The following is a 25,957-nucleotide window of genomic DNA, read 5'->3' as shown; positions in this document are numbered from 1 at the left end:
TAAAATGCATGCACTAAAAAGTAATTGCAAGCCGTGCGGCGCAGCCGCTCCCTGCGTACGTACTCGTGCACATAGACCTTGCCGCGCTCACGCGGACTTGCGTAATTTGCGCGCAGCCTTCCTCAAGAGACACTTGGGAGAATTGTACCTTTCACGGACTAAAGATACATGTTCCGTTTTCAGGTGAGCAGTGTTTATATTACGTCTGACCATTTCTGTAGACATTTTAGCTAGCGTTCCCTCAGGACGAGTTGAAATGTGGCCAATATATCAATTTTCTGGGGGATTTGGGGTTTTGTTTATCGACTCCGTTGATAAAATTCCTCCGTGCGGCCTACCAAGCACCAGGCTTTCCTTGGCATATTGTCCCCCGCCCATCACGGGCCTGCTGTGTGTCCAGTGAACTGAGTATGGTCATGGCTCTCGGGCTCAACACTATGTGGCTTTGATCCTTTTTTTCTAACGCAAAAGTCAAACACTAAAGAATGGTGCATTCATTTTTTTAGGAAATGTGCCAAGTTTGATACTGTCGACTTGGATACCGTGTGATGTAACAAGCTAACGTTAGCTAGTTTGCGCAGCCTTTCCTGCTAACGTTAGCTAGCTAGCTTTTCTGGATCGCTATCTTGGCTGGGAAACATTGTCTTGATAGGGGATGAGATGGCTAGATAGATGGCTCATGTTCGACTGTGCGGCCACTTCTTTGTAATGGAAATACCAAGTAATAGTTTACAAGTATGTCGATTGGTAAAGGGCACATATATCACTCTGCCTGTGAAATGCTGAACTGTTCTTTTCCACATCTTCTAAACTAGAATTTTCTTAGCTTTAGCGTCTAACTTTTTAACAGTAACGTTACATCTTGGGCTACCACCTTCTAAACTAGTGGCACCAATCAATCTTGTTGTGGATTTAACTAACGTTAGCTGGCAAAATTGACCTCCCATCCACGTGGGTTCTCGAAATAGTCACAATAGTATTTCTACGGGGTTCTAATAATTCGCTGTCAAATTGAGGGTCATCTGTAATATTGTGCTCAAGAGCCATATCTGCGGATAAGGTCAGTCTCTGCGTGAGGAGCTTGCTAAGAAATCTGAAAATCTGACTAGAATATTACTATCTGGAATCTTATTTCTGACATTTGTGTAAAGAAAATATTATTTTTGACGAAAAACAATATTCTAGACTTGTTTCTTAAATCTTTCCATTTCTTGACAACCTCACCCTTCAGCAACAGTCAATATCCCATTTATCTACATCTCTTGTTGCTTCTCAGATTCTCTGTCATCTGTCCATATCTCTCTCATACCTCATTTCTCCCTCCTATCTCTCTCGCCTTCCTTTCTCTCATTCCTAACTCCTTGCTTCCTTTCATCTCTCTCTCCCTCCAGTCCCTTGATGAAGATTGTACCCTGGAGAAGGAGGAGGGGCTGGTAGAAGAAGAAGATGAGATTGACCAGTTTAACGACGACACCTTCGGAGATGGAGCCATCGGTGAGTCACAATTGCCCGTCAACCGACTAAAACACCTAAGACTATAATAACCATGGGCCGTTGGATGACTCCTTTAGCCTTGTGAGGGAAATGCTCTCTGTCTAATCGCAAATACACCTAGCACACGATAGAGTTTTGGAAACATTTGGAGAGTCACTTTCATACTTTTTCTAATACAAAAGGTTAGCAAAGTTGCACCCCAGCTGTGTTTTGAATAACACCTGTTTCTGACCAGAAATATGGAATGGTCTAATGGAAATGCGAGCGCTAGGTGAGAGGATGTGTGGTAGCTCAGCGAGAGGCTGTTTTAAAACACTGCCGAGTGCAACTTTGCAAAACAGCGTAGAGTAAGTGTAGCTTTTGTATTTGAAAGATTATTTCTCGCTGGTACAAAAGTTAAGTTCCAACCGTTTCCAAAACCGCAAGCAAGGATGACGTTAAAACAGAGCGTCGGGGTTGTAGTTCACGTGGAGCATCTGAGAACCCAAAGGGAGGAACGGCTGTAAGATCCCATGAGTTCTCGAAAGCTAAAGCTATGTTTGAGAAACGAGCCCATAAAGAATAGGAAGTTCACGCATTGTAAAGTTGTATGTTTTTGTAGGACTGTCGCAGACAACAACAAAAAATCTTGGTCGACCTAGTCGTCTGTTCCTTCGTCCAATCAATAAAATCAACTATATGTAGGCTACTGAGTTTGTCTCATGCTTTGAGCACACTGGGGGGGGGCAGTTCCTGACCCTCTTCCTGACCCTCCAGCTGCGGCTAGCCTAAGCAGATTCTGCCGTTCCTCTGCTAATAGGCTACACCAGGGGTCGGCAAGCTTTTCCATTTGGGATTTCAATTTATCTTACCATTTCTACCGATCCGAGTGCCAGTTATGATTTGTATAATATTTAATTTATAATAGTCTTCATATCGCAGTCATTATCATGTGGTTAATCAAAATTCTAAAAGTAACTTCCATTGCTAAATATGTAAAAAAAAAAATCCTATATGAATCCAACAAATGAAATCAATGCAGCTAGCAGGTAGAACATATCCTGATCAAAAGTAAATTTCCTATAAATCACATTGGTTACACAATGCCTGTCTCCAACAAACTTGAAACAATGTATTAACTTGGTTTGGCCTGAAACTGGCACTAGCAAACTTGAATAAAATATTGAAGACCCTCAAGAGTTTCCTGCTCTGAACATACACAGGGAATAAGAATCGGGTAGGCTTATTTTATGACGTTTCCACCAGATCAGAGCAGTCAATTGCTTTCCACCTTTCATGTTGAGTGGTTATTGAAAGGGGGAGAGAGCTGGCAAGATTTTTCAAATGGGCTACGTTGGAGAACTATTGTCATTCTCAATGGATGTAAAAACAGACTTTGTTTACTTGCTGTTTGAGGTTCCACAGTGGTGGTGAGTTAAGACATTCGGGAATGCTATCGGATCCCCAAATGGGCACATTTTATAGGCCTACATTTAGGCACAGACCAGGTAGCCTAGGCCTACTTCAATGTATAATCAGGTACGTGTCCTTACTCAACATTGACAGGAGCGCTACAAACAAACCACCAATCAATAGAACAACTTGTTCCTCACAAGTGTTGCCTAGGTTGTGCGGTCCGCAAACAACGTGACCGCTCCAACCGTGAGAATGGTAAAAGACTGTAATAATAATATATTGAATGCATTAACAGAAATTACTATAACCAAACATAAACATTGTAGTTTAGAATGATGGTTATTAACGGTAAATGTACTACTGGTGTGCCATCTCCGCGACCTCCGCAATGAATTAGTCCACTGAGACAGGCGTGAATTCGACGGGTGTCTCCCGCCATACATTTTTTTTGTTGTTGAGATTTTAGACTGCTCAACCAAAAACATCTTGGTCGACCAACAGCCTATTGACCAAACAATCGATCAGTTGAGTAAATGGCGTGAGCCCTACTGTTTTGTCAGAATGCAAGGTATATGGTTAGCTTAGCTATGTATGTCTGTATGTCGGTCGTTTGGTGGCATGGAAGACTGGGCCAACCACAAACTCTTCTTGTTCTGAATGACAAAGGCACAGAAGACGTTATCATTTACTGAAGCTCCGCCGCAACGTGTTCTATTCTGCAGCAGAAGCAAACTCCTTTGTCTTCGACCGGCGTGTGTGATTGGCTGGGGAAGTAGGCCATATGAATATTATTTCGCACATTGATATCTCTTCATTGTCTATAAAGAAAAGAATCTGAGCTGCAAGCGATTGATCAAGTCAGAATATTGCGTGGAGTGTGTGGTGTGTGTATATACACTGCTCAAAAAAATAAAGGGAACACTAAAATAACACATCCTTTTTTCTTTACATAGTTGAATGTGCTGACGGCAAACTCACAAAAATTATCAATGGAAATCAAATTTATCAACCCATGGAGGTCTGGATTTGGAGTCACACTCAAAATTAAAGTGGAAAACCACACTACAGGCTGATCCAACTTTGATGTAATGTCCTTGAAACAAGTCAAAATGAGGCTCAGTAGTGTGTGTGTGGCCTCCACGTGCCTGTATGACCTCCCTACAACGCCTGGGCATGCTCCTGGTGAGGTGGCGGATGGTCTCCTGAGGGATCTCCTCCCAGACTTGGACTAAAGCATCCGCCAACTCCTGGACAGTCTGTGGTGCACCGTGGTGGTGTTGGTGGATGGAGCGAGACATGATGTCCCAGATGTGCTCAATTGGATTCAAGTCTGGGGAACGGGCGGGCCAGTCCATAGCATCGATGCCTTCCTCTTTCAGGAACTGCTGACACTCCAGCCACATGAGGTCTAGCATTGTCTTGTATTAGGAGGAACCCAGGGCCAACCGCACCAGCATATGGTCTTACAAGGGGTCTGAGGATCTCATCTCGGTACCTAATGGCAGTCAGGCTACCTCTGGCGAGCACATGGAGGGCTGTGCGGCCCCCCCAAAGAAATGCCCACCGCCAAACCGGTCATGCTGGGGGATGTCGCAGGCAGCAGAATGTTCTCCACGGCGTCTCCAGAATGTCACGTTTGTCACATGTGCTCAGTGTGAACCTGCTTTCATCTGTGAAGAGCACAGTTCGCCAGTGGCGAATTTGCCAATCTAGGTGTTCTCTGGCAAATGGCAAACGTCCTGCACGGTGTTGGGCTGTAAGCACAACCTCCACCTGTGGACGTCGGGCCCTCATACCACCCTCATGGAGTCTGTTTCTGACCGTTTGAGCAGACACATGCACATTTGTGGCCTGCTGGAGGTCATTTTGGCAGTGCTCCTCCTGCCCCTCCTTGCACAAAGGCGGAGGTAGCGGTCCTGCTGCTGGGTTGTTACCCTCCCACGGCCTCCTCCACGTCTCCTGATGTACTGGCCTGTCTCCTGGTAGCGCCTCCATGCTCTGGACATTACGCTGACAGACACAGCAAACCTTCTTGCCACAGCTCGCATTGATGTTCCATCCTAGATGAGCTGCACTACCTGAGCCACTTGTGTGGGCTGTAGACTCTGTCTCATGCTACCACTAGTGAAAGCACCGCCAGCATTCAAAAGTGACCAAAACATCAGCCAGGAAGCATAGGAACTGAGAAGTGGTCTGTGGTCCCCACCTGCAGAACCACTATTTATTGGGGGTGTCTTGCTAATTGCCTATAATTTCCACCTGTTGTCTATTCCATTTGCACAACAGCATGTTACATTTACATTTAAGTCATTTAGCAGGCGCTCTTATCCAGAGCGACTTACAAATTGGTGCATTCACCTTATGACATCCAGTGGAACAGCCACTTTACAATAGTGCATCTAAATCTTTTAATGGGGGTGAGAAGGATTACTTTATCCTATCCTAGGTATTCCTTAAAGAGGTGGGGTTTCAGGTGTCTCCGGAAGGTGGTGATTGACTCCGCTGTCCTGGCGTCGTGAGGGAGTTTGTTCCACCATTGGGGGCCAGAGCAGCGAACAGTTTTGACTGGGCTGAGCGGGAACTGTACTTCCTCAGTGGTAGGGAGGCGAGCAGGCCAGAGGTGGATGAACGCAGTGCCCTTGTTTGGGTGTAGGGCCTGATCAGAGCCTGGAGGTACTGAGGTGCCGTTCCCCTCACAGCTCCGTAGGCAAGCACCATGGTCTTGTAGCGGATGCGAGCTTCAACTGGAAGCCAGTGGAGAGAGCGGAGGAGCGGGGTGACGTGAGAGAACTTGGGAAGGTTGAACACCAGACGGGCTGCGGCGTTCTGGATGAGTTGTAGGGGTTTAATGGCACAGGCAGGGAGCCCAGCCAACAGCGAGTTGCAGTAATCCAGACGGGAGATGACAAGTGCCTGGATTAGGACCTGCGCCGCTTCCTGTGTGAGGCAGGGTCGTACTCTGCGGATGTTGTAGAGCATGAACCTACAGGAACGGGCCACCGCCTTGATGTTAGTTGAGAACGACAGGGTGTTGTCCAGGATCATGCCAAGGTTCTTAGCACTCTGGGAGGAGGACACAATGGAGTTGTCAACCGTGATGGCGAGATCATGGAACGGGCAGTCCTTCCCCGGGAGGAAGAGCAGCTCCGTCTTGCCGAGGTTCAGCTTGAGGTGGTGATCCGTCATCCACACTGATATGTCTGCCAGACATGCAGAGATGCGATTCGCCACCTGGTCATCAGAAGGGGGAAAGGAGAAGATTAATTGTGTGTCGTCTGCATAGCAATGATATGAGAGACCATGTGAGTTTATGACAGAGCTAAGTGACTTGGTGTATAGTGAGAATAGGAGAGGGCCTAGAACAGAGCCCTGGGGGACACCAGTGGTGAGAGCGCGTGGTGAGGAGACAGATTCTCACCACGCCACCTGGTAGGAGCGACCTGTCAGGTAGGACGCAATCCAAGCGTGGGCCGCGCCGGAGATGCCCAACTCGGAGAGGGTGGAGAGGAGGATCTGATGGTTCACAGTATCGAAGGCAGCCGATAGGTCTAGAAGGATGAGAGCAGAGGAGAGAGAGTTAGCTTTAGCAGTGCGGAGCGCCTCCGTGATACAGAGAAGAGCAGTCTCAGTTGAATGACTAGTCTTGAAACCTGACTGATTTGGATCAAGAAGGTCATTCTGAGAGAGATAGCGGGAGAGCTGGCCAAGGACGGCACGTTCAAGAGTTTTGGAGAGAAAAGAAAGAAGGGATACTGGTCTGTAGTTGTTCACATCGGAGGGATCGAGTGTAGGTTTTTTCAGAAGGGGTGCAACTCTCGCTCTCTTGAAGACGGAAGGGACGTAGCCAGCGGTCAGGGATGAGTTGATGAGCGAGGTGAGGTAAGGGAGAAGGTCTCCGGAAATGGTCTGGAGGGGATAGGGTCAAGCGGGCAGGTTGTTGGGCGGCCAGCCGTATCAAGACGCGAGATTTCATCTGGAGAGAGAGGGGAGAAAGAGGTCAGAGCACAGGGTAGGGCAGTGTGAGCAGAACCAGCGGTGTCGTTTGACTTAGCAACGAGGATCGGATGTCGTCGACCTTCTTTTCAAAATGGTTGACGAAGTCATCTGCAGAGGGGGGGGGGATTCAGGAGGGAGGAGAAGGTGGCAAAGAGCTTCCTAGGGTTAGAGGCAGATGCTTGGAATTTAGAGTGGTAAAAAGTGGCTTTAGCAGCAGAGACAGAGGAGGAAAATGTAGAGAGGAGGGAGTGAAAGGATGCCAGGTCCGCAGGGAGGCGGAGTTTTCCTCCATTTCCGCTCGGCTGCCCGGAGCCCTGTTCTGTGAGCTCGCAATGAGTCGTCGAGCCACGGAGCGGGAGGGGAGGACCGAGCCGGCCTGGAGGATAGGGGACATAGAGAGTCAAAGGATGCAGAAAGGGAGGAGAGGAGGGTTGAGGAGGCAGAATCAGGAGATAGGTTGGAGAAGGTTTGAGCAGAGGGAAGAGATGATAGGATGGAAGAGGAGAGAGTAGCGGGGGAGAGAGAGCGAAGGTTGGGACGGCGCGATACCATCCGAGTATGGGCAGTGTGGGAAGTGTTGGATGAGAGCGAGAGGGAAAAGGATACAAGGTAGTGGTCGGAGACTTGGAGGGGAGTTGCAATGAGGTTAGTGGAAGAACAGCATCTAGTAAAGATGAGGTCGAGCGTATTGCCTGCCTTGTGAGTAGGGGGGGAAGGTGAGAGGGTGAGGTCAAAAGAGGAGAGGAGTGGAAAGAAGGAGGCAGAGAGGAATGAGTCAAAGGTAGACGTGGGGAGGTTAAAGTCGCCCAGAACTGTGAGAGGTGAGCCGTCCTCAGGAAAGGAGCTTATCAAGGCATCAAGCTCATTGATGAACTCTCCGAGGGAACCTGGAGGGCGATAAATGATAAGGATGTTAAGCTTGAAAGGGCTGGTAACTGTGACAGCATGGAATTCAAAGGAGGCGATAGACAGATGGGTAAGGGGAGAAAGAGAGAATGACCACTTGGGAGAGATGAGGATCCCGGTGCCACCACCCCGCTGACCAGAAGCTCTCTGGGTGTGCGAGAACACGTGGGCGGACGAAGAGAGAGCAGTAGGAGTAGCAGTGTTATCTGTGGTGATCCATGTTTCCGTCAGTGCCAAGAAGTCGAGGGACTGGAGGGAGGCATAGGCTGAGATGAACTCTGCCTTGTTGGCCGCAGATTGGCAGTTCCAGAGGCTACCGGAGACCTGGAACTCCACGTGGGTCGTGCGCGCTGGGACCACCAGATTAGGGTGGCCACGGCCACGCGGTGTGGAGCGTTTGTATGGTCTGTGCAGAGGAGAGAACAGGGATAGACAGACACATAGTTGACAGGCTACAGAAGAGGCTACGCTAATGCAAGGAGATTGGAATGACAAGTGGACTACACGTCTCGAATGTTCAGAAAGTTAAGCTTACGTAGCAAGAATCTTATTGACTAAAATGATTAAAATGATACAGTACTGCTGAAGTTGGCTAGCTGGCAGTGGCTGCGTTGTTGACTTTGTAGGCTAGCTGGCAGTGGCTGCGTTGGTGACACTACACTAATCAAGTCGTTCCGTTGAGTGTAATAGTTTCTACAGTGCTGCTATTCGGGGGCTAGCGAGCAGTGTTGATTACGTTACGTTGCGTTAAAAGAATGACAATAGCTGGCTAGCTAACCTAGAAAATCGCTCTAGACTACACAATTATCTTTGATACAAAGACGGCTATGTAGCTAGCTATGTAGCTAGCTACGATCAAACAAATCAAACCGTTGTGCTGTAATGAAATGAAATGAAAATGTGATACTACCTGTGGAGCGAAGCGGAATGCGACCGGGTTGTTGAGTGCGGAAGTTCTATTCGGTAGACGTTGGCTAGCTGTTGGCCAGCTAGCAGTGTCTCCTACGTTAAGGACGACAAATAGCTGGCTAGCTAACCTCGGTAAATTAAGATAATCACTCTAAGACTACACACACTAACTACACAATTATCTTGGATACGAAGACAGCAAAGACAACTATGTAGCTAGCTAACACTACACTAATCAAGTCGTTCAGTTGAGTGTAATAGTTTCTACAGTGCTGCTATACGGTAGACGGTGGACGTTTGCTAGCTGGCTAGCTGCTGGGCAGATAGTAGTGTAGACTACGTTAGGACGACGAAATACGATAGTTACGCAATTATCTTTGATACAAAGACGGCTATGTAGCTAGCTAAGAAGAAATTGCTAAGATTAGACAAATCAAACCGTTGTACTATAATGAAATGTAATGAAAAGTTATACTACCTGCGGACCGAAGTGCGGATGCGACCGCTCGCTCCAACCCTGTGAAATGTATTGTCAATCAGTGTTGCATCCTAAGTGGACAGTTTGATTTCACAGAAGTGTGATTGACTTGGAGTTACATTGTGTTGTTTAAGTGTTCCCTTTATTTTGTTGAGCAGTGTATATAGCCTACCGAAATTGGTTCACTTATGCCCTAAAATAAACGTGTTTATATGGATAGAATATCGTGTAAAATGTTTGGATGGTTAAAGGCCAACTTTTAAAAAAACTTTTTAAATTTATTTTTATTTTTATAGAAAGTCTTTGTAACATAACGAGCTAGCCTATAGAAATAGAAAGGTTGCGATTTAGTGTGTGTAGAACAGCTGGTTGGGGAACTGGTTTAAACCTGACTATGGGCCTACTATAATATAATAATAATAATAATAATAATAATAACTAGCCTATAGCTAGGCTTCTATCTAGTTTCTACGGTGTTGACAGAATAAATCCTACTGGGTTGGACAGTTTACTTGAACAATCTAATCTGTAAACATACTAATAACAAATAAACCTAGGCTACATGACAAACGCATTTCAATAACAAAAAACAACTCGCCTAGTCCACTGTGTGCAATCGTGTTGGCTATTGCGCCACACCCAACGGTATTTTCCTTTCCATTATTCAGGACATTTAGAATGACAACAAACAAGTTGTTCCGTGGACTTATGAACAAAATGATCTGGTTATGAAATGTCAAGAAAAGGTTTTTGTCCTAGATTTATTGTTAGAACCAATGTGTGTCTCCTCCTGTCAGTCAGTCTTTATTACCTGGATGACACCTGTAATAATGGAATGACTTATTACCTCCTACAGATGATGACTGGCAGGAGGAGCACAAGCGGCTCGCAGAGCTCGAAGAACGAAAGAACGACGGACTCGGAGGTTTAGGTCTAGGGGGACTAGGGATGGGGGGAATGGGAGGTGGAGACTCCACCGTTCAACTCCCTCCTCCTGCCAGTCGTGTCCCCCACCCGTCATCCCTCCCCCCACCACATCACTCCCTCTCTTCGTTGTCCCCTCCGGGCCTGGAAGAGAGGGGGGGAGGCGACCTAGCCGAGTCCCTAGCCATGCTGATTCTCGGGGCAGACCCGGCCATCGCCAGCGTGGGTGGTCCAGCCGGGCCTGGTGACAGGTCCACTGGTCTCCCTCCTCCCCCTTCCATGCCCCAGCAGCACCACCACCCCTCCCAGCTCCCTTCCCACCACCAGCTGACCCCGTCGGGGCTGCCCCCGGGCCCACTGCATCCTTCCCTGCTGAGCTACCAGCAGCATCAGCACCTCCTACGCCGGGGGAGTGCCCCCATGCAACAGGTGAATATCAAGGTCTTGACTAGGTGAATAAGGTGAACTGCTTACCACATCATTTTGAAATGTCTGGGGGTCCCCAAGGATAGGTTTGAGAACCACTGATCTAGTATTCTGTAGCTCTATATGCTGCAGAACTACGTTATAGGGTTTGGAGAAGGAACGATCAGCTGGTTCAATGAGGGACGAATATTATGCATCGCCAGTGGATTGGCGCCTTCTGACACTTTCTCTTCCTCTGCCTCTCTCTTTTAGATGAACTCACACAATATCTGGGAGAACAACATGGGATTTGGGCCTGTTAGCGTCACCCCTGGACTAATCACTCAAATGGAGGTAAGACACCTGCCTGTTTTTGTAACAGGGATGTACTTCCTGAATTTGTCAAATAAGAACACTGCTTTTCGGTTGCAAACGGTTTAGCTACGTTGTGCCTTGCTGAATGTGGCCCTGTACTGTTCATGAGAAACAATATAGCTGGCACATTTGCACTCTGAATGACTTAACAGGTCTAGTTTAAAACAATTTTATTGAATGTTGAATTCTCTTCTTTCCAGGACAGTCCACTTATGTCCATTATCAAAGAGGTGGGGCTGCCCAATCGGCCTCCGCCAGTTATGAGCGAGGATGGGCGGGACTTTTCGGAAAGGGCCCCCCCGCCTCGCTCGTCCTCTCCCGTGATTGGAAGCCCACCAGTGAGGGCTGTGCCTATCGGGACTCCGCCCAAGCAGCCGATGAGTCATGCTATGAATCATCAGCAGCAGGTCAGTGAGAGAATTTTGCCCTTTCTCCCTCTTTTTAGTAATCATTCTGGACTGTTATCTCATCTCTCTGTATGCAGAATACTCCCACTTATATTTAAAATAGTTATTTGCCCTTCTCAATGTAGTTTTGTATAATATGGCATTATTCTGCAGAAGTAACTACTGTTGCTGGATCGAATCCCTGAGTTGACAAAGTAAAAATGTCATTCTGCCCCTGAGCAAGGCAGTTAACCCATTGTTTCCCGGGCGCCGAAGACGTGGATGTCAATTATGGCAGCCCCCCGCACCTCTCTGATTGAGGGGTTGGGTTAAATGCGCAAGACACATTTCAGTTGAATGTATTCAGTTGTACAACTGACTAGGTATCCCCCTTTCCCTTTCATAATTATTAGACCAGTGGTCTCAAACTTCCAGTTCACATCTGGCCCCCGAGTCACACTATGGAGGCCCACGGGCATGAAGTTTGAGACCACTATTATACTATTAGTGCTTGCTGTTATCATCCTGTTTCTGCCTCTACTCTCATCCTATCTGTTGCAAAGCCAGAGATAACCCTCTCTCTGTGTACAGTTATAGGCTAATTAGTTGTATTGAATCTCTCTCCTGTGTGTGTTGCAGATCCACCACCCCACCACCGTTCATGTGCGAGCCCCGATCCACCACCAACACCGCTACCCCCCTTCCTTCCCTGAGCGCATCTCCCCCAATACCCTCTTAAACATGGCTGTGAGTCCCCCTACCTCCCTCTCTCCTTTGACTAGCTCTCTGGCCCTCCCTTGCTTTATTAGGTGGGGCATGTGACATTGAGGAGTGTAAAGTTTCATTTTGGTTGTTTGAACTGTTGTGGTGTTTTTGACCAATTGTTGAATGAGGGTTGACTTTTCATGGTCAGGTACTTCCGTGATGGTGGATATATAAATAAATACAAAATATTAATTATTCCATAGCAGCTACTTTGATTTCGGCTCAATAGCTTGGCTCATGGATGGACTCTCTAGCTCACTGCAGGTGCAGGTTCCAGGTCAGTGTTGGTTCTGAGTTGGATTCTCTCTCTGTCTGTGTTAGAACTCTCCTCTTTGTCGTCCTCCATTCCCGGCCGGCGTGGGTCCCGTTCTGTCCCAGATCCAACGTGCCCAGATGCTCAACTCTCAGGTGAGACTCAACCAGTGGTGACCCGTCATTCAGGTCAGGTGGGGTTTAGCGTGTTCTTTTGGCATTAATGTGTCACATATCAGTTTGCAAACAATGTAAAAAAAAATATAATATATATATATATCATTGAGTTAATAAAGCTGCATACAAACATTATATTTTTTCCTTTCTTGAGTAAGGTAACTAACTCCAAAATACAGGTGTTTCTGCCTAACTTGGTGCTTTCTGTTGTGGTGGGGCAGCCAGCGGAAAATATGGGGCGTAGGGGTTGGTAATGTTCTCTCGTTGCACCGTGATTGGCTCAGTGTTCTCTCACTCATGGGGACACTATGTCACTGCAAACTCTATGGGGAGAACTTGTAAATTCAATCCCCTTGGGTGCTGCCATAGGTACATTATCAGTGCCCATCCAAGAAGGCTCAAGGTCATTGACCACCGATAAAATGACATCAAATCACTTTATATCTACCTTACCTTTAGATTGGACTGATCATGTCAACGTCATACTTTCAAAATATCAGCTATCATCATGAATGAAGTCGACAACCTACTGGCATCCTTTTCAATCCTTGTCATTTGAAGAGTAAATATAGATAAAATGTATCGATGCTCATTGGCCACTGGACATAAAGATTACCAAACAAGCCTGCTATTCAACCACTAGCCTGCTATTCAGTGGAGTGGATGTGTGGTCCAAGTCTGGATTTAAGGGTCTGTTTTCCAAGCTTCAAAGGAGAACATTCAACATTGGCCATGCTGTCAATTCAACATGACTTCTGCCGCATTCAAAACAACTGGAAATCTCAGGCTTCAGTGAGTTCAAGACAACTGGGAGCTCGGGGAAAAACGAGTTCCCACTGGGCAATCTCATTTTGAGCGGTCATCCAACTCGCAATTCCAAGTCGGGATCTCGCGCCTCTTTCTAGAGCTCGGCCTGAAGATCACTAACGTCATGATTCAACCTGTTTTTTTCCCCGAGTTCCCAGTTGTCTTGAAAGCACCATGAATCCAGAGAATGCCAGACTTTGATGACAAAATTTGCCCACCAAGGACCACTTCCTGTTCAAGTGAAAATGGCAAGGTGAGTCAAATGTATGTTGCTGCATAAATTATGTAATATGCCAGGAAGATATGCATGCCGTAGCTAAGAAACTAATACTAAGTGTATGTTGTGTAGTAAGCTGTTAGTAGCCCATGTGCCTCACCCTAATTATTTGGTCCATTTTCCCCTCATAATTTAGCCTACTGTTCTGACTTGGTGGTGCACATGTAGCCTATAGCCTGTTTTTCAGAAATGTCATCGTCGAATATTGTAAGAGCTTTCATTGTCAGCTTATATGCCCCCTTTATTTATCGTACGGTTCTGACTTGGTGTACAGAGAGAACACTGTAAGAACGGCCCATGTTCTGAATTCTGTCGCAGTAAATTTCAAAAGTGCAGAACAAATAGTTATATTGACTACGTCCGTCTTCGCTCGCTCATTAATTTCTTAATCGAAATGACGGATTTCCTCTTATTCGCTCGTCGCCCCTTTATGCCATTTTTTGGACATCTCAATTGTCAGTAGAAACCACATTTGTTTAAGGAAGTCAACCAAATCAGCTAATGAGGCTGAAGGAACAGTTTCGCTGCCAGACATGGCTCTGCTGATAGCCAGGTGTAACAGTGGTAAGGTGTTGGGACAGCTTTATTTAGGCCCTAACAATTTGTGTACTGTTTGTCACTGTTGTAGTCCAGTGAATGTGTTGTGGCTTTGCTGGTATGCATCTAAAAAAAAATGTTTGGGGAATTTGCCCCACCAAGATATACATGCTATGAGATGATTTGATTTAAACTCCCCAGTGGACTAAACACTCACCTGTGTTCTCATCTGTACACTCCCCTTGAGCCGTCTCACTCAAAATTTAGGTGCATACCGTAGCAAAAATTGTTGCAACGGTAATTTGGTCCCTCCCTATTTCAGACCTTTTGCTTCCGTTTGGTGCGTAGGGAATACACCCCATTCACACTCCCTATGAGAAAAAATGATTCACATGTACAACATATCTATGAACTTATATACATACTGTTATGTAAAATGGGTGTTTGCATAAACACGTGTGAGGGAACATTTTGTCTGAAGAGAGAGCCTTGAATTGAAATCTCCTCTCACTCCATCTTGGTTGGTGCAGGTGACTGTGACCACCTCAGACCAATTGGCAGTACGCCCAGAACATTGCTCTGGGAACCAAAAGGAGTATCTCAGTTTCATAGTCCCCGTTAAGAGAAGAAGCCTTGTCAGTCACATGCAGGAACCAACGTTAATAATGAATCATGTAAATCATGCTTATATAACTTGTTTGTATATAAGGACTGAAATGGAACGCCCTTTTCAGAGTTTTCATCAAGCTTGGATTGAGTTTGTGAACTTCTCCGGACGTGTTAATAAAGATTGATTCATTTACGTTGTGTTTGAGTCCATAGTGGTGAATTTCCACAACACACATTCAATGCCAGCCTCCCTTTCCTCTATTGTTTTTTCATTCCTTCTCTCTTTTTCTCCCCCTCTTAGGTTGCTGGCTTCCCCAGGGGCTGTCAGGGTCCCCCGTTGCTGCCTGGCGGTGGAGGCTTCAGGCCCTTCTTCGGCCAGCCCCCTCCCCACAGGATGGGTCCCCACCACAACCACGTACCCTGTCCCATCATCCGGCACAACACCACGCACCTGCACCCCCAGCACCGCCGCATGCTCACCCAGAGGATGCAGAGTAGAGGAGGGTATGTAGACTGAAGTGTGTGTGTGTGAATAATTTGAGTTGTCCCAGCATCTGCATCTCCTCCATATCCATCCACAGTGCTGTTGCCATAAATTGCCTCACAAATTTCCTTGAATTGCTAATGCATTATGTTCAACTAACCTGCAGCTGTGGAGCCTCTTTCTCACTTTGCCTCCTCTATCATCTCTTTCCCCAGTGAGCGTGGCGGGCGTGTGGGGGACTGGCGGAGCAGAGACCCCTACAGTAACTTGATGACCCAGAGGGAGAAGGAGTGGGTGGCCAAGATCCAGATGATGCAGCTGCAGAGCACTGATCCCTACCTGGATGACTACTACTACCAGGTCAGTACAGCCAAGTCAATGGAAAAAGTCAAGGTCCTGTTCATTAGGCACCAAACAGAACAAAATGGACTGAAACTGGGATCGAGTACTTGGTCCCATAAGAAACGCCTGTTTTTGTTTTCTGGTGCGAAATCTTAACTTTTTTAAACATTTTTTTATTCTGTGTGCCCTAAAGAACATGAGCGAGTGTTTTATTCACTAGGCACCAATGGAAGAAAATGGGTGGAAAATGGGACTACCTAGACTTGGTCCAATTAACGCTCATTGTCATTTTGTTGCAAGCTGTTTTTCTACGGTGTTCCCTAATGAACCCGACCCAGGTCAGTGTAGGGGCGTGAGGTTCTGAACAAGACAGATAGAAATGTTAGTTATAAACCAGACACAACCTCTTGCAGAGATGCATGTCGGCTCTTCACAATCTGTTTCTATCAGATTGTTCCGTCACCTTCTGTCCTACTGACCAACCTAGAATGGGATTAAATAAACATATAATTTATGTAGCTGACACCCGTCCTTACATGGACAGAAAAGCATGTTGGTTCTACACATTGTATTTCTATCTGATCGCTACCAGCCTAGGTGGACCGATAAGGAGGGAGCATGTCATAAACGAGATCAGGATGTATGCCAGGGAAACCACTGTTCCAATCCTGTCATTCAGATCCTTTATTAGTTCCACTTGGCTGTCTACCCCAATCCCTGTTCACCTGCTTCTGGAGACCAATAGGTCTCGCTGGCCTTTGTTGTCAGAGTTCCACCTTTTTAATTGAGTGTTAATAAATAGTTATGATAGGATTATCCTAATACATTTTTGTATTGGATTTCTATGATAAGGAAACTATAATTTTTTCCCCCCAGTAGTTGTCCCTGTCCATGGCGGATTAAATGCACAAATGTATAAATAAATGGATGCCAATTTTGTGTTGGCCGGCAGAATTACTTTGAGAAGATGGAGAAGAGGCAGGAGAGAGACCGAGACGGCGTGAGGAAGGAGCACACCACCAAACTCATCACCCCCCAGGTGGCCAAGCTGGAACACACCTACAGACCAGGTAATTCTTGAATCATTATTAGAAAACTCAGAGGAGGCATGATCAATGACCTGGATCAAATAGTATATATTTGTTTCAGTTAAATAGCGTTTGGCACACTACCTGGTGTACCAAATGGGCAGGGTTAGCACTTTCGGGACTATTGCATTGGTTCCTTTGCACCAGGCAAGCTCAATCTAGTATTAGAAAGAAAACCAATACTATTTTAACCAAGGTCTGATTTTAAATGAATACTCATCACATCACCTTTGTGTGTTTTGAAGATGCATCTGTAACATATGTGTGTATCGTTCGTCCACCCCCCACCCACACAGTGCAGTTTGCAGGCTCACTGGGTAAGCTGACTGTGTCCAGCGTCAACAACCCCAGGAAGATGATCGACACAGTGGTGACCAGTCGCACTGATGACGAGGTACTTACTACACACACCACAATCTCTCCAAACTCCTGTGTCTCATGAGTTCTGCCATTCTATCTCCTGCTGTTTTTGTCTCTGACGTATTCTCCCTGTTCCCTTATCACGCTTTGTTCTTATTATATAGTTTTTCTCTCGCTACTCCAGATGATACTGTCAGTTGTTCCTACATTGGTATGGAGTCAGGACAACATTTAGTTATTTTGGATACTGTAGTAGTGGTTCCCAAGCACTTTTGGGTACTGTACCTCTAAATAAACTTGCTTGAAGTACCGCCTCATGCGCGTGCGACTGCCGTGATTCCAAAATTAGGTGTAAAATGGACTAAATTATGTTGAATATAAATATTAGTCTGTAATTTTAACTGCGAATTAAGTATTACTATAATACTAATGTATTCTTACATTTTTTTCCAGAGAAATTATACAAAAACAAAGATCACCTTTTATACACATACTCCCAATACAATACATCTCCAATCAATGGGAAAGTTTACGTTGTCTCTCACTCATAATCTTTGTCAGTCTTGGTGACAACGGCAGTGATCAGGCTTTTCTCCAAGTCAAGTCTGTTGTATGTGGTCTTGATTCATGGATGAAAATATCACTTCATATAATCCTGCAGAGCCAAAGGGCAGCAGTTCATTCTGTGTACATTTCCTTCACATCACACCAGAACAGTGTTGTCTCCGAGTACCTCATCTTCAGGCCACGGTCTGAGGACACATACAGAAGATTTTCCTGCAGTCTGGTAGGACTGTTGTTGGTGCTGTCAGTCATGAAAGGATTACTCACCCAGTCTAGTTTAGCAGACTTGTTTTCAATGTCGGTGAAGTAGGATTTGATCTTACTTAGTTTGGATAAATGTGAGCTTACTATTTGCACCATAGGAGCTCTCAACATCACCTGTAAAAAAAAAAAAGTATACGAACACATCAGCAAGACGGGGTACCCGGTCTGTGTCCTCCAACACGGCCACAAGGGCGAGTGCTCAGACAGAAGATCACTTTGGCCCGCAGCTCAAAAAGCCTCTGTAGCGTTTTCCCTCTAGATAGCCAACGGACGTCGGTGTGAAGCAGTAAGCTGCTGGTACTCAGTCCCACTGTCACCGCGGAGCCTTCCAAACAGTCGGTGATTCATGGGACTGGACTGGATAAAGTACCATCACTTTCACTGCTTTTTTTGATAGTGAATCATAGCGATTCCATTCAACGTCCGGCTTGACTTTATGCGGGCAATTCATCTTTTTACTCTCCCAGTCATTGATGCCAAGCGACATCCGTGCACACGTGTTCACAGGGTTTCTGAGAAAAAGCTGTCAATAACGTGAAACTCATCCTGTAGTTCTCCCCGTTAGCTTCTCACTAATTTCCGAAATGTCTCTATCTCACAAACGCAAATCAACATCGCCGCAGAGGATAAAGGAGGTGACACCGAAGAGGACATACTGTTCATGAAATTTACACTTCTTTGACTTGTGAACTTCCTTTTTTTCCACGGGTTCACTTGAGCTGGCGCTAGTGCTGCTACTGCTGCTTGGAACAGTGTGTTCTAGCCATTGAGCCATAGCTAGTTTCTGCTCAAAGCTAGCTGTTGGTGAGCCACTAAAATGGTGAGCCACTAGTGTGAAGCAGAGGGTCAACAGGCGGACCGAGCAATGCGCAACGAAGTTTAAAAAGTAGGCCTATAAATATAAAATAAACTAGATTCCACACCAGTGACCTCAGTAAATGTTTTCCTGTCTATTAAGATTGAAATAACTTGAACATAAATTTTAAATATATTCCTCTCTTTTTTTTTTGCACATTTGTCACACGTTCCCCCAGTTGGGAAACACTGCAGAAGTACATTATTCTTCACCTCTAACCGCTCCCTCTGTCCCACACAGGAGAAGAGGGAGAAACAGGTGTGGAATAAGAGGCGGCAGATCCTCTACACTGTGGAGAAGGTAAAGACGAGGAAGGGGAGAATGACTTGTTGTCTCTACAGCTCTGTGGTTGTATTAATGATATGTTACCTTGGTTTGAACTTCCTCTGCCTGTTTTGAACCATCTGCAGTGCTCTCACTCTTAACATGTGTTATATCTGTAGACACTCCATTATTTATTTGTAACCATCTTGTGTTAGTAACTGCTAGCTAGCTACACAAGAATGTACTATGTGCCTAAACGTTGGTGATGCCTGTAAAATGATTGAGAGCGTTTATAGTGTGCAAATGTATATTATTTATATATATATATTATTTATAGATATATATATTTTTTCTCTCTTTCAAATGTGTAACCAGTTACTACTACCTATATTCTCTATGAAGCGCTGCACTACTATTCATGTTACCACGTATCCCCCTAAAACACTCGAGATTCGCACTCTGGGGACCCTAACGCGATCTCCCTCCCCCTCTCTCTATTCCTCCATCAGATGTACAGTCTGCTGCTGGAGGTGCAGGACTTTGAGAAGCGCTTCATGCAGACGCCAGAGGAGCAGAGAGAGACCCTGCTGGAGCAGCACAAAACCCACACGCTGCAGCTCTACGCCTCCCTCAAGGAGAAGGAGTGGGACGACAGGTGAGACTGAGGGATGGGGTATGTGGGTGGGGGGGGGGACAAGACCCACACTCTACAGCTCCCTCAAGGGGAAGGAGTGGGAAGACGAGGTGAGCAAGGTCCAACATTAACTTCTTGATGCACCCATCCCGTTAGCGGGATCATTTTCGTCAACATCCTCTGAATTGCAGAGCACCAAATTCAAATTCAATTACTAAAAATATTTAATTTTCATGAAATCACAAGTGCAATATAGCAAAACACAGCGTAGCTTGTTGTTAATCCACCTGGCGTGTCAGATTTCAAAAAAGGCGAAAGCATACCAAGCGTTTATATAAGGACATCACTCTCAGCAGACAAAACATTACAAACCGCTAGCAGCCGAGTAGATTGGTCACGAAAGTCAGAAAATCAATCAATTAAATCGCTTACCTTTGATGATCTTCTGATGTTTGCACTCACGAGACTCCCCGTTACACAAATGTTCCTTTTGTTCCATAAATATTATTTTTATATTCAAAATACCTCCATTTGGTTGGAAATGTTCGGAAATCCACAGGCTCGAGCGGTCACGACAACGCAGATGAAAAGTCCAAATATCCGTAAAGTTCGTAGAAACATGTTAAACATTTTTTTATAATCAATCCTCAAGTTGTTTTTACAATATATAATCGACAATATTTCAACCGGACTGTACCTTCTTCATGCAAAACGCTGCTGGCACCCAGCCATCCAATGACTCGATGTGATCTTTCTCACTCATTTTTCAAAACAAAAGCCTGAAACTATGTCTAAAGACTGTTCATAACACGTGGAAGCCATAGGAAAAGGAATCTGGTTGATATCCCTTTAAATGGAAAAGAGAGCATTCAGAAACAACAGTACTTTCGGGTTGGATTTTTCTCAGGTTTTCGCCTGCAATATCAGTTCTGTTATACTCAGACAATATTTTGACAGTTTTAGAAACTTTAGAGTGTTATCTTTCATAATCTGACAATTATATGCATATTCTAGATACTGGGCCTGAGAAATAGGCAGTTTCATTTGGGTACGTTTTTCATCCAAACATCAAAATACTGCCCCCTACACTCAACAGGTTAACTTTTTTTTTTGTCACTGGCCCCTTCTGGCCAGTCGGCCAAAAATCTATTGGCCCTGGACTTGGGGTGGTTAAAATGCATTAAGGTCATGCACGGCCTATAAGTTGGCATGCTTTCTCTCTCTCTATTATATATATATATATATAGCTAGTAATAGGCTACATATTGTATACATCAATGAGGTCGCTCTTGCTGCTGGTGAGTCTCTGATCCACCTCTACGCAGACGACACCATTCTGTATACTTCCGGCCCTTCTTTGGACACTGTGTTAACAACCCTCCAGGCAAGCTTCAATGCCATACAACTCTCCTTCCGTGGCCTCCAATTGCTCTTAAATACAAGTAAAACTAAATGCATGCTCTTCAACCGATCGCTACCTGCACCTACCCGCCTGTCCAACATCACTGCTCTGGACGGCTCTGACTTAGAATACGTGGACAACTACAAATACTTAGGTGTCTGGTTAGACTGTAAACTCTCCTTCCAGACCCATATCAAACATCTACAATCCAAAGTTAAGTCTAGAATTGGCTTCCTATTTCGCAACAAAGCATCCTTCACTCATGCTGCCAAACATACCCTTGTAAAACTGACCATCCTACCAATCCTCGACTTTGGCGATGTCATTTACAAAATAGCCTCCAATACCCTACTCAACAAATTGGATGCAGTCTATCACAGTGCAATCCGTTTTGTCACCAAAGCCCCATATACTACCCACCATTGCGACCTGTACGCTCTCGTTGGCTAGCCCTCGCTTCATACTCGTCGCCAAACCCACTGGCTCCATGTCATCTACAAGACCCTGCTAGGTAAAGTCCCCCTTATCTCAGCTCGCTGGTCACCATAGCATCTCCAACCTGTAGCACACGCTCCAGCAGGTATATCTCTCTAGTCACCCCCAAAACCAATTCTTTCTTTGGCCGCCTCTCCTTCCAGTTCTCTGCTGCCAATGACTGGAACGAACTACAAAAATCTCTGAAACTGGAAACACTTATCTCCCTCACTAGCTTTAAGCACCAACTGTCAGAGCAGCTCACAGATTACTGCACCTGTATATAGCCCACCTATAATTTAGCCCAAACAACTACCTCTTTCCCAACTGTATTTTATTTATTTATTTATTTTGCTCCTTTGCACCCCATTTATTTTTATTTCTACTTTGCTCATTCTTCCATTGCAAAACTACCATTCCAGTGTTTTACTTGCTATATTGTATTTACTTTGCCACCATGGCCTTTTTTTGCCTTTACCTCCCTTATCTCACCTCATTTGCTCACATTGTATATAGACTTGTTTATACTGTATTATTGACTGTATGTTTGTTTTACTCCATGTGTAACTCTGTGTCGTTGTATCTGTCGAACTGCTTTGCTTTATCTTGGCCAGGTCACAATTGTAAATGAGAACTTGTTCTCAACTTGCCTACCTGGTTAAATAAAGGTGAAATAAAATAAATAAATAAATGGTGTGAAAAAGCAGTGTCATATAATTTAGGCATTTAAGTCATTACATTGGATTAGTTGCAATAATTTAGTTTCTTCTTCACTTCTTCTTCACTTCTTTTTGCTCTGGACAGCCCGCGTGTGCTGTGTGAAGGCATCAACTCCTATTCTGCTTGAGCAGTTGTTGATGCTTCAGATACTCAACTGGTTTAAAGGCCAGTTTTATTGCTTCAATCAGCACAACAGTTTTCAGCTGAGCTAACATAATTGCAAAAGGTTTTTCTAATGATCAATTGGCCTTTTAAAAGGATAAACTTGGATTAGCTAACACAACATGCCATTGGAACACAGGAGTGATGGTTGCTGATAATGGGCCTCTGTACGCCTATGTAGATATTCCATTCAAAATCAGCCATTTCCAGCTACAATAGTAATTTACAACATTAACAATGTCTACACTGTATTTCCGATCAACTTAATGTTATTTTAACGTACAAAAAATTTGCTTAGCTTTTTCAAGAACAAGGACATTTCTAAATGACCCCAAACCTTTGAATGGTAGTGTACACGATCGCCTTGGGCGAAGGGGCTAGGGAACGATTTGGAATTATTCGGAGGAGAGGAGGGGGTGACAATATGACCCCCCCCCCATACCCTGCATCTCTACCGCTCCATCAGCGAACCAGCAGTCACTAATGTTCACTGTTAAGTTTCAGTCAACTTTTTTCCTCCTGTCACTATTTGGCAGAAACCCCTAATTGTCCCGAAAGGCTTTGCTTCCCTGTATTTTATTTATTTATTTATTTATTTTGCTCCTTTGCACCCCATTATTTTTATTTCTACTTTGCACATTCCCCCAACATTAATATTCACCACAGACTCACTCTCCTTCTCCTCCAACTGCCCCCCCCCCATCCCGCAGAGTGAGTGACGAGCAGTGTCTGTTGATCATGTCGGTGCGTAAGGGAAAGCGCCTCATCTCCAGGCTCATCCCATTCCTGCCTCCGCTGCAGGCTGCCACCGTTGTCATGGGGATTGCCCGGAACCTGCACGCCCTGGCCAAGAAAGACAAACAGGACCAGGTATAGATGGAGGCACACATACACACACAGTTGGTTAGCGTCGGATCTTTATTGCAAAAAATGATTGTTCTCAATGAGATGCTCAAGCCCACACAGAGACAGACTCACCTACATAGATGTATATAATGCTCATAAGTGGTCTATAATTGCACCTCCCATCTCCCCCAGGCGCTGTGCTGGTTGGTGGAGCCCGTTGCTGTGGTGATCTCTTCCCTATCTAGCGCTGCCCTCACAGACTTGCTGCAGGAGCTGCAAGGCAGCGAGGGTCAACTGTCCAAAGTGTTGCAAAATAAGGTACCTGCACTGACCCACTATACAATCTGCCTGCTGTTAGAATGATGCAAAATAGTGCACCTTTCTCCGTCTAGCAGTGATGATGGTTAAGGTTCAATGATGATAAATAAGCCCATGATGGCATGAAGTCAGTGCACTCACTTTCTGTCCCCATCTCTCCTTTTCTACCATCTCTTTCCTTTTCTCCTCTCTCCATCCTCCCAGTTTGGTGTGACGCTGCTTTACCTGATCCTGAGTGAAGGAGAGCGAATGCAAAGCTCCGACCTTAACTGTCAACTCATGGATGACAATCGATGGTGAGCACAGCCCTACTTTTACTAATTCATAAACCTGTGTGTGTGTTTTTTGATTGTCAAAATAAAATGGTTATTAGATTTTACATTTATCAATATTAGCTAGAATTGTTCCATAAAAATAAGGTACCGGTAATAGCTAACGATGCATGGTCAATGTCACCACCTAGCGACAGGGTTCGGAAATACACACAGCAACTACAAACCTATAATATATATTTTTTAATGTTCAAAACACTAAGGTTTGTTTATTGTGGTTGCAGTGTACTAACTCTCTCCACCTTGTCTGTGTCCTTTTGCTTGTTTCCCTCCCTCCCATCTCTCTCACAGGACGGAGTTGGTGTTCTCTGTGACCAGGGAGCTGCTCAATGTGCCCCCCTCGTCCCTGTCCCCTCCTCTCTTCACCCCTCCCAACCTGCTCTCTCTCTTCTCACGCTACGTAGACCGACAGAGGCTGGAGCTGCTGCAGGAGAAGTTACAGTGAGTACAGTCTCACGTGTCCTTTGCCCACTTTCAATTATCCCTGAAGTGTGCTGTTTCTCCCTCCCCATTCAATGTTTTGGAAAGCATGGGGGGGGGGGTTAAACAAGTTCACATCCACAATGCCTTGATGCTTTTTGAGTACACCGTGTTGATTGTTGTTGAGTTTGCGTCCCAGTTGGAGGTGGAATTTCTGTCACACTCTTCGGGAAGAATGAGGGATAGCCTAGCGGATAAGAGCGTCTCCTAAATTACTAAAATGTAGAATGGGAGGAATTGGATTTAGGACACCACTTTCTTTGACCGACCTGATATTTACTTTGTAACTCTATCTGTTCACTATTTTCACACAATAAAACCTCCTCCCTTTCTCAGGATCTCTGCATTGTCCAGGTAGAAGTGACTCCAGACATCAAGAAAACCCCAGTTGAAGCGTGTGCGTGCAGAAGAGAGTAGGATGTCTACTAGGGTTGATGATGATTTTAATCCAGCAGAATCTGTCAGTGTTTTCTTTGTCCATTGGGTGTGTATGGGGATGTGCGTGTGAGTGAGCGAGAGAAATGAAATGAACTGAACTGAGAGAGAATTACATCAGCTTTTTTTTAAAGAATCTTGTAAACGTTGATGCCTGTGATAAAACATCAAATTAAAAGTATTTCTATTGTACTCAACTGTTTTGTGTTGGTTTGTTTCACTCATTTCATTTGTGGAGCTACCAACACCAAGGTCGTGGGTTCGATTCCCACAAAGGCCACATGAAAATGTATGCACTCTACTATAAATAGATTTGAATAGAAGTGTATGCTGAATTGCATATATTGTGTTCGAATCATTAATTTATCATTCAATAACCTTGCCTGTCACTTACACATGCATCGATGACTGTGTTGCAGGATTCCCCCAAAAATAGCAATACTATTCCATCAGAGAAGTTGGAAATAAGATGCCTATAGACCACTTTCTGTGTTTGCAAACATTGCGACACTAGGGTGACTACTGCAAGTTTGGTGCAGAAACCGGAGTTCTCATAGAACTGAGGCCAAAAAAAAGCATGCAGCTAACGTTACATCTTACACAACCTTTGGGTTGTACAATTGGATTAAGGCATGTATGAATGTCCTGCTTAATATACGTGTCATTGCAAATAAACGGCATACTTACTTAACAGTCAATTTCAAGTAAAATGTTTTGCTACAGACTGTCAATGAGCGTTAGAGTTCTAGCTCACAACTGTTACATCCAAAATAATTTAGCAAAGATCACCACCAAATATAACCTTAGTGACTGTTAAAATGACATTGTAAGCCTATGAGAACAAAGTTATTTTGTTTAGAAGTAATAGAAACGTAATTCTAGGCTACGTTGAATGGGAACCCACTTTCTTTATGTAGGCGAAAGTCGAGCACTGAAAAGGGGCCTCGGTCAGCCCATAAAGACAAACAGTACATGGTCAATGTCTTCACATAGTGGCATGTTTGGGAAATGCCCAGATGAGCCCCGCATCGAGAAACGTTCACCAGAGGGCCCTGAAAGTGATATTCCAATCAAATTATGTGAAAGTAGACTGCTATTCTTTATTTCTTATTGACTATTACATAATTACAGCTTGGAGGCCTTTAAAACTGATAAATATAAGAAACGATCTAGAAGAAAAATAAACGCACACCTATTTAGGCGAAGTGCTGGCTAGAGGAGTAGAAAACTTGAAAATAAA

At 44.9% G+C, this 25,957-nt stretch overlaps 1 protein-coding gene across 1 annotated transcript; it reads left to right on the top strand.

Annotated features, from left to right (window-relative positions):
- The first annotated feature begins 20 nt into the window (after window positions 1–20).
- Window positions 21–24,909, top strand: LOC118395369 (protein PAT1 homolog 1-like). Its single transcript, XM_035789117.2, has 18 exons — window positions 21–183; window positions 1,392–1,494; window positions 10,035–10,531; window positions 10,781–10,861; window positions 11,083–11,289; window positions 11,908–12,015; window positions 12,355–12,441; window positions 14,994–15,196; window positions 15,392–15,536; window positions 16,471–16,588; window positions 16,903–17,000; window positions 18,891–18,950; window positions 19,424–19,569; window positions 23,017–23,176; window positions 23,345–23,470; window positions 23,675–23,766; window positions 24,094–24,243; window positions 24,619–24,909. Exons 1-18 carry the CDS (start codon window positions 169–171, stop codon window positions 24,638–24,640), a joined length of 2,418 nt encoding a protein of 805 aa, XP_035645010.2. The 5' UTR covers window positions 21–168; the 3' UTR covers window positions 24,641–24,909.
- The last annotated feature ends 1,048 nt before the right edge of the window (window positions 24,910–25,957 follow it).

The sequence above is a fragment of the Oncorhynchus keta genome, chromosome 16 (genome assembly GCF_023373465.1).
Source record: "Oncorhynchus keta strain PuntledgeMale-10-30-2019 chromosome 16, Oket_V2, whole genome shotgun sequence".
Classification (NCBI taxonomy): Eukaryota; Metazoa; Chordata; class Actinopteri; order Salmoniformes; family Salmonidae; genus Oncorhynchus; species Oncorhynchus keta.
This window is presented reverse-complemented; position numbering and strand designations above follow the sequence as displayed.